Genomic DNA, 17,947 nt, shown 5'->3' on the forward strand with positions numbered 1-17,947 from the left:
TGGACTGCTCTGTGATCCTGGCTCCAAGGTGGGAATTCTCCTCCTTTCTGGTTCACCTGGCAGCGCCCAGTTGCCACTTTTGTGGGTGACCCTTGGAGTGGTGAGGGGAGCTTGATGCAGCTTCCAGGAGGAGGGTGTAGTTGTCCCAGGCATCTGTGACTGCTCAGCCACAGAAACCCCTGGGAAGCAAGTCCCCAGCCCCATGCAGCAACACGGTGAAACATCTGCTGCATCCCCTGGTGTGTTGCTGCTCCCAGCCCTTACGTGGAAGCAGAGTCCTGCCTGAGGAGTGGTGTCCTGCTGCCCCTCCCCGTGGCACCTGGCTCCCCTGACGCTCTGGTGTTCGGCCCCTCCCCGTGGTGCCCGGCTCCCCGATGCTCTGGTGTCCAGCCTCTCTCCGTGGTGCTGGGGAGCCGGGCTCCCTCGGCACTTAGCTCCTGTGGAGCTGGGCTCCATTGGCGCTCTGTGGACATAGCAGGTTTGGTCAGCCTTTGGCCTAGTTTAAGGGATGGGATTTCAGTGCCCGGCGGTTCAATGTGCTGATTAGTCCCTCAGTGACTCCAGAGTTAGGTAATTATTAAGTGCCCTCCTTTGGCAGGGCTGTCAGTCCGGGTCTGCGTGGGGAGGAGAGGTCTGCACACAGCAATTGGCCGTCTGAGCAGCACCTGCTGTCACTGCGAGCTTCAGGAAGGTTGCCAGTCAGGGGAGCAGTCTGGGCCCTGTGGCCTGCGTCCTCTTCTTCCCGACCCCCACTCCCGCGTGGTGAGTAGCTGCACAGAGCTTCTAGAGAGAGCTCGGGGGGCCTGTTGTACATTGTAGTGGCAGAAGGGACCGTCTGGTGTCTTACACACATGGGCCGGAGCCTTCTGTTGGGTTCGTTTCAGTGGAATACCGGGGCCCAAAGTCTCATGTTACCGTGCCCCTGACTCCATCCAGCACTGACCAGTGAAATGGTTCAGGGCTTGGAGTGCAGAGACCGTGGCATGCTTGGCCCCATGGCACCAACCTCCCTTTAAAAATCTGTGTAACCGGCTAGTGAAGACACAGAAAAGGCAGGAAAAAGCTGCAGCAGTTGAACTCTAGAACACTGAGTGAGGCATGTATGGAACCACGTCCCGTGTTCTCTTTCCCTGGGAGCTGCGAAGGAGCTCTCCCTCCCTGTCTGATGGTCCTTAAGATGATGTTAAAGATGGCGGTAACTACCCCTTTGGGGAAGAAAAGCTGGGCTGGGCGGCTGGTGGTAAAGCCCAGTCCTGCTGCCTTTAAGCCAAACACTCACAGAAGGGGGCAGGAAGGAACAGCAAAGAGAAAATGCAGCATTCGTCTCCGGTGCCGACTGTCGCTTGCAGTCTTGCTGCTGGAGCAGACCCAGCTCGGCCGGATCTGCCACTCTGACACCTGGGAGCCTGTGTCCGCATCGGCCCATTTCGAGCATGGCTTTCAGCTCCCTCTGGTCACAGGGTCAGCAGTGCGGCAGATGAGACGACATTGGCTAGCGAAGCCAGATTATTACACAGAAGGCAAAACGAGAGGGCCAGGAAGGAGAAGAAATACAGGGGGAGGGAACGGACATGGGGTGGGAATCCACGTCTCACATGTTTGGGATTTAGCCACAGCCGGTGGAGGTGACACTGTCACCTGGGTCCCTCTCTCTGGCCTGGTCTGGTCAGGATGTCTCCTAGGATCTGGACAGGGAAGGCCTGGGTCCCGGGAGACAGTGGGGGTGGCAGTCTTGGGCGAAACTGGCTCCTTTCACTCCGTCTCAGCCATTTGGACTCCCCTTCCTGCCCTGCCCAACAGAATCTCCATCTGAATGTGCCACCAGGGGATGATGGTGGAACAGCCCAGCCCTCATTAGTTCGTTCTCTTGTTAGGTCTGACTTCCAACCCACCCACTGTGCTCCGTTAACTTTGGGTTCCATTCTCCTGGGTTTAACAGCTCTGATCTTAACACAGCCCTTGGGTGGGAGCAAGCGCTCGTCATGTCTGATTTTCCGACTTTTCTCAGCACCGTTCTGTGACGGTGGAGTTGGACTTTTGTTCCGGAGTGCAGACCTCTGCCCAGAGCCTCCACTGTAGGAGGAGGCAATTCCTTTTCCTTCCTCGGACACCATGCCCACCAGCCAGCTATCCTGCGGCTGAGCTAGAGTGGCTCTTTGGAAAGAGACATCTGGTTCTGATTTACAGGCACCAAGGGATGGCGATTCCATCAGGGCTCAGGTCAGTTACCCAGGGGTTAGTTAGCCTCACCGTTACACATTGGCACCTTGTTTCAAGTTTGAACTTTGCTACCTGCAAATTCCAGCTGTTGGATTTTGTTCCATCTTTGCCTGCTGGAGAAAAGAGCCCTCCACCATCAGAGAGCTGCTCTGAACCGTCGCTGTGAGAAGCGAGATTCCCAGCTTGTGCGACCTACAGGCTTGGTTTCTAGACCTTGCATTTGGCTGTAATAAAATGCACGTGGTTCAAGGGAGGCCATATTGCCGGGCTGCAAGGATCAGAGAGGATAAGGGCAGGTTTCATGGGCAGGTCATAAGTCTCTTTCCTTCTAGGTTCTCGAGATCCTGGACGCTTGGGGAAGAAACAGTCAAACCCCCGCCCCCCCTTCCAGTTTTCTATACTGTTTTGTATAAATAATGGAAAAGTGAAGGGAAACGGAAAAACAAAGAAAAATCCCATTAATAATAAACACCAAATTCATCCAGTTCGTCCAGTTGTGAGGTGAATCAAGCAAATTACTATCCCGAATGATTCCTACCCTGACGCTGGTGACCGTCCATTGAGGTGTCAGCCCCAAAACTGGGCTTTGTGCCAGGGAAGTTTAAAGGGGTCCAGAGGGGGAGCAAACTAAACCCCAAGTGCATGTATTGTGTTGCAGTTTCCATGCCAGTCATGAGCTGCTTGCCCACAGCTCAGTGGCTAGGAGACGCGTGTTCTGCTCTCAGAATAGCCCAATGCGTGGCTAACAGAACTGGTTACGTTTAACTGATTCTAGATGGAGGTAGCTGCATCCTCGGGCGTACACAGATGGACAGCCCCAGCCCCTCGAGAGACGTATGGGCTGTCTTGAGGTGGTGGTTTGACCTAGGGCTGTTCTGGGTGTCTTGAGGTGCTGTGCTGATACCTGCTGTGGGCTCTCTGCGAGCACGCTTGCCCCCTCATTGCCAGTGAGCACCAATGGCATTAACAAAAACAAGCTCAAGGCCGCTGAGCTAGCAGGGGCCCCCTCTACCGAGAAAAATCAAACTAAAACCAAAAAGCTGAGCTTTCTGCAAGATGGTCGTAGTGACTTCCGGACAGATTAGCCGGTGAACTGCCTGGCTCAGCTGATCCACAGCGATGGACTGAGTGACTGACTGGGCTTGATAATGGCCAGTCTTCAAATCCTGCTGATCTCTGCAAAGAGCTGCAGGTGTTGCTGGCCCGGTTGTGGGGGAGGGAACACAGACCTCAGTGGTACCAGAGTTCAGGCTTCTAGGCATGGGCTTGGTTTGTCCTGCCTCGTGTAGCACCTCCTGTGGCCAATGGAAGCAAGGCCCTGACAGCCTAGTCAGGTTAGATTAGATGGTTTGTGCAGACAAAGATCTGGCAAATCCCACAAATAGTGGGAGGTGCAGACACGCTGAGTCAGGTGATTTTGCAAAGTCAGGTGATTTTGCCAGCGTCTCTTGGTCACAAGGACTCCAGCTTGTGCCGTTTGGAGCCACCAAAATGATCAAACCATGTCAAGCTAGTGTGAAGCTGGAACTAAAGTCATAAACACCAGTTACCTGGCCATGCAGACAAAAAAGTGGTACTTCCCTTTTCCCTGTCTCCCCGGAAGCTCAACTGTGAATGGGATATTTTTTTATGGCACTTTTTTTTTTAAACACCCAAAATGTGGGTGAAAGGTTAGAGTCTAACTCTGTTTGAGCAAAAGGGCTTTTCCCTGGAAGAAAGGTGGTGTGTGTGATATATATGAATAAAAACAGGGTAAATGGGATAGGCTTGCCACCCTTCAATCCTGGGAAAAATAATGGAGCAGCTGATACAGGACTTCATTAATGAAAAACGAACAAAGGGTAATGTCATTAATGCCAATCAGCATCTTGTCAAACAAAATAATCTCCCTTTCTGAGTAGTTTCTGTTTAACACAGCACAATACTGTACTTGCTTTTTGTGTGTCTCTCTGCTGCTGCCTGATTGTGTACTTCTGGTTCCAAATGTGATGTGTGGTTGACCGGTCAGTTCGTAACTCTGAGGTTCTAGTGCAGTTCTTGGCCCTATGCATTTTTTGTCAGTGACTTGGGAGAAAACATCAAATCGTCACTGATAAAGTTTGCGGATGATCCACAAATTGGGGGAGTGGTAAATAGTGAAGAGGACAGAGCAGAGCACTGACCCAGGGTGATCTGGATCACTTAGTAAGTTGGGTACAAACAATGTGCATCTTGACACCGCTAAATGTAAATGTACACATCCAGGAGCAAAGAATGCAGACCACCCTTACAGGCTCGGGGGTTCTATCCTGGAAAGCAGCGACCCAGGAAAAGAGTTGCAGGTGGTGATGGATAATCAGCTGAACATGAGATCCCAGTGTGTTGCTGTGGCCAAAAGGGCTAATGCGATCCTTGCGTGCATAACCAGGAGAATCTCGAGTAGGAGCAGAGAGGTTCTTTTACCTCTTTCTTTGGCACTGTGTGACCATTGCTAGAATCCTGTGTCCAGTTCTGGTGCCAACCATTCAAAAAGGATGTTGATAAATTGGAGAGGGCTCAGAGAAGAGCCACAAAAATGGTTAAAGGATTACAAAACCTGCCTTACGGTGATTGATCTCCTAGAGTCTATCTGTTTACCTTAACACAGAGAAAGTTAGGGGTGATTTGATCACAGTTTATAACTGCCTAACATGGCAAACAAGTCTTTGATAATGGGCTCTTCGATCTAGCAGACAAATATATAACACGATCCAATGGCTGGAAGTTGAAGCTAGACAAACAGACTGGAAATAACCTGAACCTTTTTTTTGTACCGTGAGGGTAATTAACCATTTGGGACAATTTCCCAAGGGTTGTTGTGGATTTTCCATCACTGGCAGGTTTTCAATTGTGCTGAGCTGTTTCTCTGCAAGGTCCACTGATTCAAACAGGAAGGAATTCAGGGAAGTCCTATGGCCTGTGTTACCCAGGAAGTCAGACAAGATGTTCACAGAATCACATTTGGTTTTAGAATATCTGAACCTATGTAAAACCACATTTGGAATTCAGTGTTAGTAAGGCGCTCACTACGGGCGGTGCATAATGGAGGCTAGGTGAGGCTAAGCCTCCCAAACCTTGCACTGCCCTGGGGAAGTGGGGGGGGGGGGGAGTGGCAGATTACCCTACAGGGCTTGTGCCCCAATTTGGGGCCCCTGGAAAAATTTCTCCCCACCTCAGACCTGGGGCTGGAGGAGCTGTTGCTCCCAGCCCCGGAGCTTTTCCAGTCTCGGGGTGCTGGAGGGGGAGGGAAGGGGTAGGAAGTGGGGGCAGAACAGGAGCGGGGCTGCAGGAGAAGGGGTGGAACAGGGGAGGGGTTCCAGGCTTGGAGCTCTGGCTAGGGAGAAGGAGAAAGACCTGAGTGGATCAGGCAATCACAGGATGCTTGTGAGCCACTGATGAGATGCAGCAGTGGGTTTTTTTAAGCAGTTTTTTGATTCTTGGATGCATCAGGCAAGGTATGTCCAGTCGAGACGGGGAAGTAGGAATGCCGTTGCATAAGGCGCTGGTAAGACCTCCGCTGGAATGTTTTGTGCAGTTCTAGTCACTTGTGTTCAAGAAAAAGGGATCCAAAGTGGAACAGGTACAGTGAAGGGCAGCTAGGCTAATCTCTCTGATTGGAGGGGTGGTCTCTGGAGAGGAGACTAACTTGTTTAGCCCAGCACAACGAAGGCTCATGGGATCTGATTGCCCTAGAAATACATCAGGGTAAATGCCAGGGCGAGAGAAGAGCTAGTGAAGCTAAAAGACAGTGTTGGCACAAGAACAAATGGGGACGAACTGGCTGGCAGTAAACTGAGGCAGGAAATGAGAAGCAGGTTTCTAACCTCGGAGGAGGGAGGTCCTGGACCAGCCTCCCAAGAGGAGCAGTGGGTGCAAATGTGCTCACTAGCTTAAAGACGGAGCAGGGTGAATTTTGTGATGGGAATGATGCGATTGAGTGACGGCTGGCAGGAGGGGACTGGAATTAAAGACCCAGGGGGTCCATTCTGGCCCTTGTGTGATGGGACCCAGAGTGACTTAAAGGAACGTGATTTGGGATGTAAGCCTGGGATGTCAGACGGGTCCTTCATCCCCCCACAATGGGCTGGCTCAGGCTGGTCACTGGGAGAGTTGGCCCCGACGTAGCTCCGGTTTCATCCTCCCATGCCTGTGGGCTTTGCTTGGACCCGTGGAGAGATTTGTGAGCTGAAAAGTAGCCCAGCTTGCACATGCACTAATGGGCTCAGGCACACCGGTGAGCACTCATGCATGCTAGCAAGCAAGGGTGCAGTGGTGCAGGCTCACAAATGAGTGCTTATGTACCCTAGACTGGGCAGGTGCAGTGGCATGGGTGCACCAGTGAGTGCTCATGTTCAGTAGTGGGCATGGCGCACTGGTGCGGGTGCACTGGTGAGTGCTCGTGCACGCTAATGGGTATGGGTGCAGTGGTGCATGTGCAGCAGTGAGCCCTTATGCATGCAGTGGCACGGGTGCACTGGTTAGCGCTTGTGCATGCTAGTGAGCACAGGTGAGCGTGCACATGCTAAAAACAGGATAGTACAAGACTCCCTTTACAAATACTCCCTTCCCATCAGGGTTTAGGGCACCCCATTCCCCCCAGTACCTTTGTTTCCTGCAGCCCTTAGCACCGGGGCTGCTGCATTAGATGTTTAAGGAGCGGCTCTGCAGCCAAGGTCAGGTCATGCCTCAGCCTTAGTCCATCTGTTCAGCTCAGGGGAAGGGAATGGGTAAAGGAAGGTGCTGAGGCAAAAGGTCCATGCTGGGCCAGGCAGAAGGGGCAGGGCAGCTTCTACCTCCTGTGACAGGAGCTCCCCTTCTCAGGGACCCTAAATCCCGTCCCCTCCCCACCCCCCAAACGCTAAGGGCCCCAGCTGAGCTCAGTCAGCCTTAGCAGCAAGATTAGGCCATGATGGGGGTGCAGACAGCTGTGTCATGGTACCATGACAGCTGTTGGCTCAAAGCACTGGCCAGCAGCCAAAACTGGCCTGGACGGTGCAGCCTGCCTGCCCCAGGAGTGGCGTTGGGGGCAGAGGCTACTGCGGCTGCCCACCCAGGTTGTTGCATTTAATTTCCATTGTTTGAAAGGGATAGAAAAATGGCTCCCGTGCTGGGTCCTGCTGAGCTTCCCAGCTAGCCGGGCCCCTGCCCTACGGCTCTCGTCAGAACAGCTCCGTGCTCCTGACGGGGCTGGTGGGAGGCAGCTGTGTGAGGCATGGCCTAGGGCACAGGAGACCTGGGTTCTCTTCCCAGTTCTGCCCTGGCAGCGGGACCTCGGGCAAGACCCTTCGCCTCGCGGTGACTCAGTTTCCCCATCTGTAAGACGTGTGAATGACACTGACCTCCTTTGTGAAACGCTTTGAGCTCTCCTGCTGCACTAGGTAAGGACTGGCTGTCACTGTTCATTGGTGGAAACTGGCCTGGCTGGGCAGCTGAGGTGCAGCTTGAGACCCCAGGGGTGGGTTTCCTGTGTTCCCAGACCAGGCCCCGTTGCTGTTCTTGCACCATTGCCATGGGGTGCGTGCCTGCCATGCTGCCCCCCTGCATGTACAGGAGACCGAGGCTTGCCCGGGGGCTGGGCCAGAAACCCTTCTGTTGCTGGCATGTCCTGGGTTAGGCCTGCTGGCGCTTTCTCTCTCTGCTTGGGCTCGGCGTCCCGTGTGCACCCCGTGTGTGGGGTGGCTGAGGAATGAAGCATCTGCCCGGGGCCTGGACCCACAGCTGCTTGACTTGCACAACTGGTTTGGGTGGCACTGTTGTGAACTTGTGGGTGTTTTTTTTTCCTTTTTTTATGGAACGCTTCGCGAATTTGCTTGTCATCCTTGTTGGGTGGCTCTTAGGCCAGGGAGGAGCCCCAGGTGCCAGAGAAATGGGCTGGTGGGGGCCATTGGATCCTGCTTCTGCAGGGCTGGAGGTGTGGGTGCTGTTCTCTGCATGGGGAGAAGGCAGCAGGCGCAGGGAGGCTGTCTAGCCTGGCGTAGAGGGGCTAGGGTAGGCGGAGGGGGGTGCAGTAAAGGCAGCAGTGCCATGGGGAAGAATGGGAGGATGGCCTGGGCTGAGTGCTGTGGGCCTGGCCAGCAGTGCTTCCTGGGGTGCTGCACAGGCAGTACCAGCCCCTCCCCTCCAGAGCTGGCACAGGCTGGGGCAAGGGACAGGACAAGGCAGCCTCTGGGCCGGCTCTGATGTTGGGTGGGGTTTAACGAGGGGGGGTAGCCGAACAGGGGGCAGGGCGGCTGGACAGAGCCTGAAGCGAGCAGGCTGGAGGGAATGGCCAGTCAGCGAGCGGGAGAAAGTCCTGCTGAGGCAGCTCTGGCTGCATCTTCCCTCCTGGGGCCACCTCCCCACCTACCCCCCACCTGCCTCTTCCCCTGGGCCAATCCCCCCCACCTGCCTTTTCCCCCACTGTTGCATCCCTTCACCTCTGCCATCACGGCTCCGGGTGTGTTCCCCCGCCACCCGCGGTCACCAGCTGTCCCGATTTTTATGGGACAGTCCCAGTATTCAGGGCTTTGTCTCATATCAGCTTCTGTTGCCCCCGTCCCAGTAGCTCACACCTGCCATCTGGTCACCCTGCCCACAGCTCCCGCTGATTTTCCTGCCCAGCGCTACAGCCCCTGCTGTGGCTGTTCTCTGCCTGTTTCTGCCACCTTCACTTTTGCCCCCAGGGGCTGGCTCCTCCCTGGAATTTCCTTCTCCTTCCAGCCCATAAGGCTGGGGAAAGGGGGTGCCGCATGGTCCTAGTGCCTCTGGAGGTCATCCCAGCTCAGTTCTGGTCTATGGGGTGCTCCCAGCAGAGCTCCCAGTGCAGACTCGGGACCTACGGAGGCTGCCTTGGTGGCTGCTGGTCTCAGTCACTGCCCTGTGCTGCTCCCTCCGTCAGCGAGCAGCCTCTCTGAGCCTGGGCGTTGCCGTTTCTTCCCCTCCATGTGTGGGGTGGGACCCCACCGCATCCCTGCGGGCAGGGCAGGGTAGGGACTCTGGGGGCTGAGGACTCATCTCCCCAGCCAGGGGCTGACGGCCTCTTGTCTCTGTTCTGCAGATTCGTTTGTGAACAGCCAGGAATGGACCCTGAGCCGCTCGGTGCCTGAGCTCAAAGTGGTGAGTGCTTGGCCCAGCATGCTCTGCCTGCAGAGCCCTTTGGAGGGCCTGTGGCTGGATGTGTGCATGCTTGTGAGCAGTGGGAGGGAGACCCCCGTGCTCTGGGGGAGGTGGGGCAGGGCTGCCGTGTACATGACCCCTTGGATGGTGTCACGGGGGCAGGGGCTGGTCGCTCTGGAACCCTGGGAATGAAGTCAGAGGGGGCCTCTGGCAGTGTGACTCCCCTCGGGGCCTGCTCTCACCAGGGCAAGCCCCCTCCTCCTGGATCTGACCTCGGAGCATTCAGCCCCCTGTTCACACCATGAGTGCCCTGCAGCGAGTAGGGGACACCTGGGGAGCCTCACATGCCCCCAAAGGGCCCTGCCCCCCACTCCACTGCCAGCCGTGACTCCCAGCCAGTGTGTGACACAGATGGGTTCGATGAAGTGAGCTGTAGCTCACGAAAGCTTATGCTCTAATAAATTTGTTAGTCTCTAAGGTGCCACAAGTCCTCCTTTTCTTTTTACAGATGGGTTATTAGTTGTGGGGAACGCAGCCTAGAACAGAGTTTGTCAGCACAGGGAGCAGGAACGTTCAGCCCAGTCCATCTTGGGGGGGATCCAGAGCCCGGGGCTCTCCCCGAGTCCCAAACCAGGAGACTGACTCGCTTCCATCTGCCTGGCCTCAGGCCCACCCAGCTGCCTCTACTCCAGCCTTTGTGTCTTTCCCAGGCAAACTGGTCACCTGGTCTCCACCTCTCTTTGTTCTCCAACTGGTGGCAGGGGGCCCGGCCATCAGTTGCCAGGATACAGAGTGTTGGCCCTGGGGTTTTCTGGCAGTCCCACCTGCCCTCTAGGGGGTCTCTGCAGCGATCACACACCCTTATCCCACCGCCTAGAGACTTGTGTAACACACAAGGGAAACTGAGGCATGCACAGTATCCATACAGAACATTAAGAAAACTCCTGTTTTGTCACAGACAGGAAAGGCTGCTGGGCTGGGGTTGGGTCCTTAGACGTGAAAGCCCCAGGGACCATTCTGCCCATCCCATCCAGCCTCCTGCAGAGCCCAGGATCTCCTTCATTCCTGCCCAGCCCATCTGCGGGAGCTAAAGTGGGTGTGTTAGAGAGATTCCCGGTCTGGATTCACCCTGCGTGATGGAGTCTGTCCCCCTTCGCCCCAGTCAGCTGTTCCATTGTTTGTCTCCATTCAGCCCCCATCTGTTCCTGGTGCCCTGTGATGTGGTGATGGGTGCTGCCCCCGCAGTGCCTGGGGGAAACCAAGCTCCTCTCCCCTCCCCTCTGCCTTACTGTTGGCTGCTCCATCCCCCACCCCCGTGTGCAGCCTCGCACTGTTCAAGGCCCTCACGTGTGTGGCCCTGGGCATGGCAGCAGTGTCGAAGTACCTGGATTTCCCTCCTGCTGACGGTGTATCTCACACCTGGCCTTAGGATTCGGGACCTGGCCTGGGAGTTGGGGGGGACAGATTCAATTCCGGGCTCTGCCACAGACTCTCTCTGTGACCTTGGGCAGGTCTCTTTGTTCCTGTGAGCCTGAGCCCCATCCGTGCGAGCCTTTTCCGTACAGTTCGCTGGGTGTGCAGCATGGCCAGGCTGTGCTCAGAACGGGAGCCAGCTCTCCCTGCGCATCGCACCGGCAAAGAGCTTCTGGCATGGCTAGGTCCTGCCCAGTCTCCCAGGGGCCCTCAATGGATGCCCTCTCACCAGCACCCCACCTGGCTGGCGCTGGAGCTGCGTCTGACAGCGACACCTCAGCATGCCTGGGAAGTGTTCTCTGTCTGCATAGAACTTCAGGGATTTTAAGTCTGAAAAACCTGCCCTGTAGTGAGAGACTGGAGAAACTCATTCTGCTTAGCTTAGCAAAGAAACGGTTCACAGCCCAGAAGGGCCTAAGTGGGGAGGAGATTTGATCTCCCAGACGAAGGCAGAACACGAGCCAGTGGCTGGAAGTTGATGTTGGCAAAGTTCAAATGGGAAATAAGCAATTTTTTTCCCAGCAAGGATAACTCCCCATTGGAACAGTTGGCTGTCACGGAGTCCTCGGGCAATGCTCTGGAACTGCTCCCTATGAAGCCAGGCAGGACTCTGGGGGAGTCTCCTCTCTGGGAGCAGCCTGTCTGCAGGACACACAGCTCACCCGGCTCCCCCCTTCCTGGGGCTGACCTCGGAGCATCCAGCATCCTCTGCCCCTCCGTGCGCTTCCTGCAGCAAGTCTGCCCAGGCGGGGTCCTGGGGGAGGCCAGAAGGTCCTGCACCCAAACTCCACAGTCAGACGTGACTCTCAGCCACCCAGGAAAACAGGTTTATTAGACGACAGGAACATGGTCTAACGCAGAGCTTGTAGGTACAGAGAACAGGACCCCTCAGCCGGGTCCATTTTGGGGGGCAGTGAGCCAGACAACCACGCCTGCACTTCACTCCTTGTCCCCAGCCAGCCCCAAACTGAAACCCTCTCCAGCCCCTCCTCCTCTGTGCTCTGTCCCTTTCCCGGTCCAGGAGGTCACCTGATTCCTTTGTTCTCCAACCCTTTAGCTCTCCCCTTGCAGGGGGGAAGGGCCAGGCCGTCAGTGGCCAGGAAACGGTGTTGGCCATTCTCTTTGTCCAGACCCCTGCACACACCTGCCCTCTAGGGCTCTGCAACGATCATACACCCTTATCCCACCACCTAGTTACTTAAGAACTGCATAGGGGAAACTGAGGCACCCCCACAATATTCAGAGGAAACATTAAGAACAGTCCTGCTTCGTCACACTGGCCTGGATATGGGATGGGTGTGACGAGTTCTCCCCAGGGCGCCACCTGGAACTGGGGTGCCGCTGAGCCCCCTGACCCACCAGCCTGGGCTCTCTCTCACACCGTACTGCTGTGACAAGCTACAGAGCCCTCCAGTCTGCATGTTCACCAGCACACGTACAGGTAGGGACACACCCAGCTGCAGTTATATGCAGTCTCTCTGACCAACCCCTGCATAGGAAGGCTACAGTTAAGGCAACTCCTAGCTCCCCAGGCACTCACCCCCCCGGAGTATAAACCCAGAATTATACTGTCTTGTGCCGCACAGGGAACTGTACAGCGTAAGCTCATAAAATTTGCCCCCTCTCTCAATGTGGAGAGGAATGTGCAGCAGCCGTCTGCCCCTGTTTAATGATTCCCACACACTGGTTTAGATAAAGCAAAAACAAGTTTATTAACTACAAAAGATAGATTTTAAGTGAATATAAGGGGTAGCAAACAGATCAAAGCAGATTACCAAGTGTGATGAAGTGGGAATGTTCTTATTGTTTTCTCTGAATACTGTGAGTGCCTCAGTTTCCCCTATGCAGTTCTGAAGTATCTTGGTGGGATCAGGGGGTGTGATTGTGGCAGAGTCCTAGGGGGCCAGTGTGATGGTGTCTGCACAAAGAATGGCCGACACCCTGTCTCCTGGCAACTGATGGCCTGGGCCCCTCTTCTGCAAAGGTGCCAACTGAAGGTGTTGGAGAACAGAGAGATCAGGTGGCCTCCTGGCCCGGGAAAGAGACAAAGGAGAGGAGGGGTGGGAGAGTTTCAGTTTTGGAGCTGGCTGGGGAAATGGAGGGAGGCTCAGATGGGGCTCTGACCTCCCTGACCCCCAAGACTGACCTGACTGAGGGGTCCTGTTCTCTGTACCTACAAGCTCTGTGTTAGACCATGTTCCTGACATCTAATAAACCTTCTGTGTTACTGGCTGGCTGAGAGTCCCGTCTGACTGCGGAGTTGGGGTGCAGGACCCACTGGCTTCCCCAGGAGCCCGCCTGTGCGGACTCGCGGTGGGAAGCGCATGGTGTGGATGGGGATGCTGAATGCTCCGAGGTCAACCCCAGGAAGGTGGAAGTTGTGTAAGCTTCTTGCCCTGGGGAGAGGAGGCGTCTCCAGAGTCCTGACTGGCTTCGTAGGGAACAGTTCCAGAGCATCGCCCAGGGACTTGGTGACAACTGGTGGCACAGGTGGCGATGTACTGCATCCCGTGAATGGTGCTTCTTGCAGTAAGTGACTGGGGAGCAGTAAAACAAAGGGGGAATAACAAGGACCAGGCGTGCTGAAGGCTCAGAGAGGGGCGGTTTCAGGGGGCGAAGGAGCTACGCTTAACCCCTGGGAGCGTGTGACCAGCAAAAAGGACTATTGCAGTGATGGGTTCCCCCTGGAGACTGCGCTGAGCGGTTCCAGGGGCGAAGAAGTCTGCGGCTAGACCCTGGGAGAAAGGTGGTGACCTTGAGAAGGGCTGGCACCCTAGGAGTTCTTCCTGGAAACCGTGGGGAGCTGAGAGCACACAGGCCTGCGAGTCCACAACAACTTGGGAAGAGCGGGAGTGATGGCCTGTCACCATCTCCTTAAGAAGGACATTGTAACCCTGTGCAAAAAGAGAGGGTTGCGCATTGGAAAGTTCACCAAAGCACAGTTAATCGTGCAGCTGGAGGACGATGACCACTCTAAGGAGCAGATTCCTGACCCAAATGGGGCTACAAGAGGATCTGGGAGCAGCTGAAGTGGTAGCCAGACATCCCCAAGAGTCCTGTCCCCAGCCAGATGGAGGTCTTCACGCTCGGGTTCCCCATCAGGGGATCAGAAATCGATGGGATTGGAGCTGAGTCCGAGAGAGCAAGAGGACTGTGAGAGACAGCGAGAGCCCGAGAAAGAGCTGCAGAAGCATCAGCAGCATGAACTGGCGATGGTGGAGCAGAGAGACATAGGGGACTTCCCAGGGTGAGTGGGGATAGACCCCAGGGTGCCAGTTCCGCAGGGAACCTCGATACTAAATTGTTTTCCCGGTTAAGGAGGGGAAAGATGTGGATGCCCACCTCACTGCCTTTGAGCAGGGTGGCAATTTGAACCAGGGGGGCCCTGCGGAAAAGCCCCGGTATCTAGCTCCCTTGCTGCGTCCCAAGGCCATAGATGCCATCAGCCAGATGGGTGGGGTGGTGGACAGGCTTCCACTCCTGGCCCTGGCCTATATGTCTGTGTGGAGTCTTCTGGGCTCAGGCCCCTCGGATCCCCAGTGGGAGCGGAAGATGGTGATCAATGGGGAGACGTTCCCAGGGTGGCGAGACCCTGGGACCGAGAGAACTTGTGAAGAAGTGGGACTGTTCTTAATGTTTCCTCTGAATATTGTGGGGTTGCCTCAGTTTCCCCTATGCAGTTCTTAAGTCTCTAGGGGGTGGGATAAGGGTGTGTGATTGTTGCAGAGCCCTAGAGGGCAGGTGTGTGCAGGGATCTGCACAGAGAATGGCCGACACCCTGTCTCCTGGCAACTGATGGCCTGGGCCCCTCCTCTGCAAAGGTGCCAACTGAAGGTGTTGGAGAAAAAGAGATCAGGTGGCCTCCTTGCCGGGGAACAAGACAAAGGCTGGAGGAGACTGCTGGAGAGAGTTTTCAGTTTGGAGCTGGCTGGGGAAATGGATGGAGGGCCAGATGGGGCTCTGGCCTTCCTGCCTCCTGAAGATGGACCTGAGGGGTCGTGTTCTCTGCACCTACAAGCTCTGTTTTAGACCATGTTCCTGTCATCTAGTAAACCTTCTGTTTTACTGGTTGGCTGAGTGTTGCGTCTGACTGTGGAACTGAAGTGCAGGACCCTCTGGCTTCCCCAGGAGCCTGCCTGAGGGGACTCGCTGTGGGAAGTGTAGGGTGAGGAAGGGGATGCTGAATGCTCTGAGGTCAGACCCAGGAAGGTGGAAGCTGTGTGAGCTTCTTGCCCTGGAGACAGTCTGGTCCCAGAAAGAGACTTCCCCCGATTCCTGACTGGCTTCATAGGGAGCAGTTCCAGAGCATCCCTCGGTGACTCCGTGACAACTGGTGGCACAGGTGGGATGTATTGCACCCCATGAATGTCGCTTCTTGCAGTAAGTGACTGGGGAGCAGTAAAACAAAGGGGGAATTAACAAGGACCAGACATGCTGAAGGCTCAGAGAGGAGCGATTTCGGGGGGCGGAAGAAATACGCTTAATCCCTGGGAGTGTTTGGCCAGCGAGAAGGACTGTTGCAGTAACGGGTTCCCCCTGGGGACTGCGGCGAGTGGTCCCGGGGTGGAGGAGTCTGCAGCTCGACCCTGGCAAAGAGGGGGTGACCTCAAGAAGGGCTGGCACTCTAGGGGTTCTTCCTGGAAACCGTGGGGACCTGAGAGCACACAGGCCTGCGAGTCCACAACTTGGGGCCTCACTCTGCTGTTCCCATCACCATCTCCTTAAGAAGGACCCAGCCGCAGAAGGATCCCTCCTTGGAGGAGCTGAGGGAACGTGCTGGCTGCAGCGCTGCAAACCCCTGTGGGGAAGGCTGCAGGGACAGATTTCCCTGGGAGAAGGGATTCCTGTACCGGGAAGGGGCTCTCCCAGGGGAAGTAGAACTGTGGGGGATCAGGAGGCAGCTGGGGGGGGGGCCCAGAAGTATCGCCATCGGCTCTCTCGGGACACCAGGGGATCCAGGCCCCAGGCAGCAGCTGCTGCAGAACTGTGACCGGCCCGGAGTCTGGGACCCAGCCCAGTGGCACTGCAGGTCTTGCGACTCCCGCCGGGAGGAGGAGGGGGAAGGCCGGGATAAGGGTGAAGCCCCCTTGAGACCCCTGCCCATCACAGAGGAACCTTTCCAGAAGGGGGCCATGGACATAGTGGGGCCCCTCAGCAAGGCGACCGGGTCAGGGAAGAAATACGTCCTTAGGGTGATGGATTTTGCCACCTGCTACCCAGGGGCGGGGGCTCTGTCCTCCACCGAGGCAGACACCAGGGCAGACACGCTGCTGACCATCTTCAGCAGAGGGGGGTCTCTGGTCCTGCCTTTCGACCTTAAGGGGGCGTCAGCCACCTCCCAGCGCCAGGTGGATCAGCTACTGAGGGGGATGGAGAACTTGGCCTTGGCGTACGTTGAGGATACCTTAGCCAGGCCTGGGAGGAACACGTGTCCCCGGTGAAGAGGGGGCTGGGTTGTCCCAAGGAGGCAGGACTGATGGTAAAAGCTGGAAGGTGTAAGGTGGGGATGGCAGAGGTATCGTACCTGGGCCACAAGGTGGGGAGCAGCTGCCTAAGCCCAGAGCTGGCCCAGGTCAAGATGGGGGCTCTTAAGCAAAAGAGCCCGAATTGCAGCCCTCCAGACTGGAGCGCTGGGAGAAGACCCGATCCCAGTTTGACCCCCGGGGGTTTTGGGGTGGCAAAAGGGCACGGGCCGCAAAAACCTTCCCACATGCGGCCTGCGAGTGCCATCAAGCACACCTGACCTAAGGGAGGGTGTGAAACTGGAAGGGCCTGGTGTAACTCCCACCAAGGAACGGGAGAGATGCTGGGGCATCCATGGGAACGTTGGTGGCTTTGAACTTCCCTAGGTCACCGGCTACAGTGACCCCGCTCAGTTCGGTCTCGAAGGGGGGAGAGATGTGACGAAGTGGGACTGTTCTTAATGTTTCCTCTGAATAGTGTGTGGGTGCCTCAATTTCCCCTATGCAGTTCTTAAATCTCTAGGTGGGGGGATCAGGGGGTGTGATTGTTGCAGAGCCCTAGGGGGCTAGTGTGATTCTGCACAGAGAATGGCCGACACCCTGTCTCCTGGCAACTGATGTCCTGGGCCCCTCCTCTGCAAAGGTGCCAACTGAAGGTGTTGGAGAACAAAGAGATCAGGTGCCTCCTGGCCGGAGAAAGAGACAAAGGCTGGAGGAGGGGTGGGAGAGTTTCAGTTTGGAGCTGGCTGGGGAAATGGAGGGAGGCCCAGACCTGGGCTCTGGCCTTCCTGCTCCTAAGACGGACCTGACTGAGGGGTCCTGTTCTCTGTACCTACAAGCTCTGTTTTAGACCAGGTTCCTGTCTTCTAATAAACCTTCTGTTTTACTGGCTGAGAGTCATGTCTGGCTGCAGACTTTGGGTGCAGGGTTCTCTGGCTTCCCCTGGAGCCCCGCCGGTGCGGACTCACGGTGGGAAGCACACGGTGTGGACGGGGATGCTGAATGCTCCGAGGTCAGCCCCAGGAAGGTGGAAGTTGTGTAAGCTTCTTGCCTGGGGAGAGGAGGCTCCCCTAGAATCCTGACTGGCTTCATAGGGAGCAGTTCCAGAGCATCGCCTGGGGACTCTGTGACATCTAGCAAAGCAGATAACCTAGCATAATAAACAAAAAACACAAACTAAGCTTAATATGCTTAACGTCATACCCTGTCTTGCAGAGTTACCCTGAGCCAGTTTTATCAGGTTGTCCGTTCTTCCAAGTATGAGGCCTGTTTGGGCTCACAGTGGGTGGGGAGGGACGATGTGGAGCAGCACCTTGATGCTGTATTTATCCATCCACACACAAACCTGTCAGGAAAGAATGTGACCAAATTTACCAAGTTGAGCACTTGGGAGTTTGGAAATGCCAGAAATGAGCCTTCCCACGTCCCTGGGGTGTCTACTCTGGCACAGAGTTTGTTTGGGTGATCATATGCTATGTTTCCCTCAGGACCATGCCTTGTTCTGTGCACGGCTTTCCTAGCTATGGAGATGGAATTTCCTAGCATTTATTTTGAAAAAAGAAAAATTGAGGGAAAAATTCATTCATATACAACTGTAAGCATCTTTGCCTCAGTCACCAGCAGGGTTTGAACTCAGAATTTCTGGGTGCAGTGCAAACCTCTACCACTTGAGCTAACAG

At 55.6% G+C, this 17,947-nt stretch overlaps 1 protein-coding gene across 4 annotated transcripts in view; it reads left to right on the top strand.

Annotated features, from left to right (window-relative positions):
* The window catches only part of AGAP3 (ArfGAP with GTPase domain, ankyrin repeat and PH domain 3), a 243,096-nt gene that overhangs the window by 92,441 nt on the left and 132,708 nt on the right, over positions 1-17,947 (top strand). For all 4 annotated transcript variants that reach the window (XM_038388865.2, XM_038388867.2, XM_043509842.1 and 1 more), the window contains exon 2: positions 9,275-9,333. In XM_038388865.2, the coding sequence (XP_038244793.1) occupies positions 9,275-9,333 (59 nt within the window). The remainder of the gene's footprint in view (positions 1-9,274; positions 9,334-17,947) is intronic.

This window comes from Dermochelys coriacea, chromosome 2, assembly GCF_009764565.3.
Source record: "Dermochelys coriacea isolate rDerCor1 chromosome 2, rDerCor1.pri.v4, whole genome shotgun sequence".
NCBI classification, from domain to species: Eukaryota; Metazoa; Chordata; order Testudines; family Dermochelyidae; genus Dermochelys; species Dermochelys coriacea.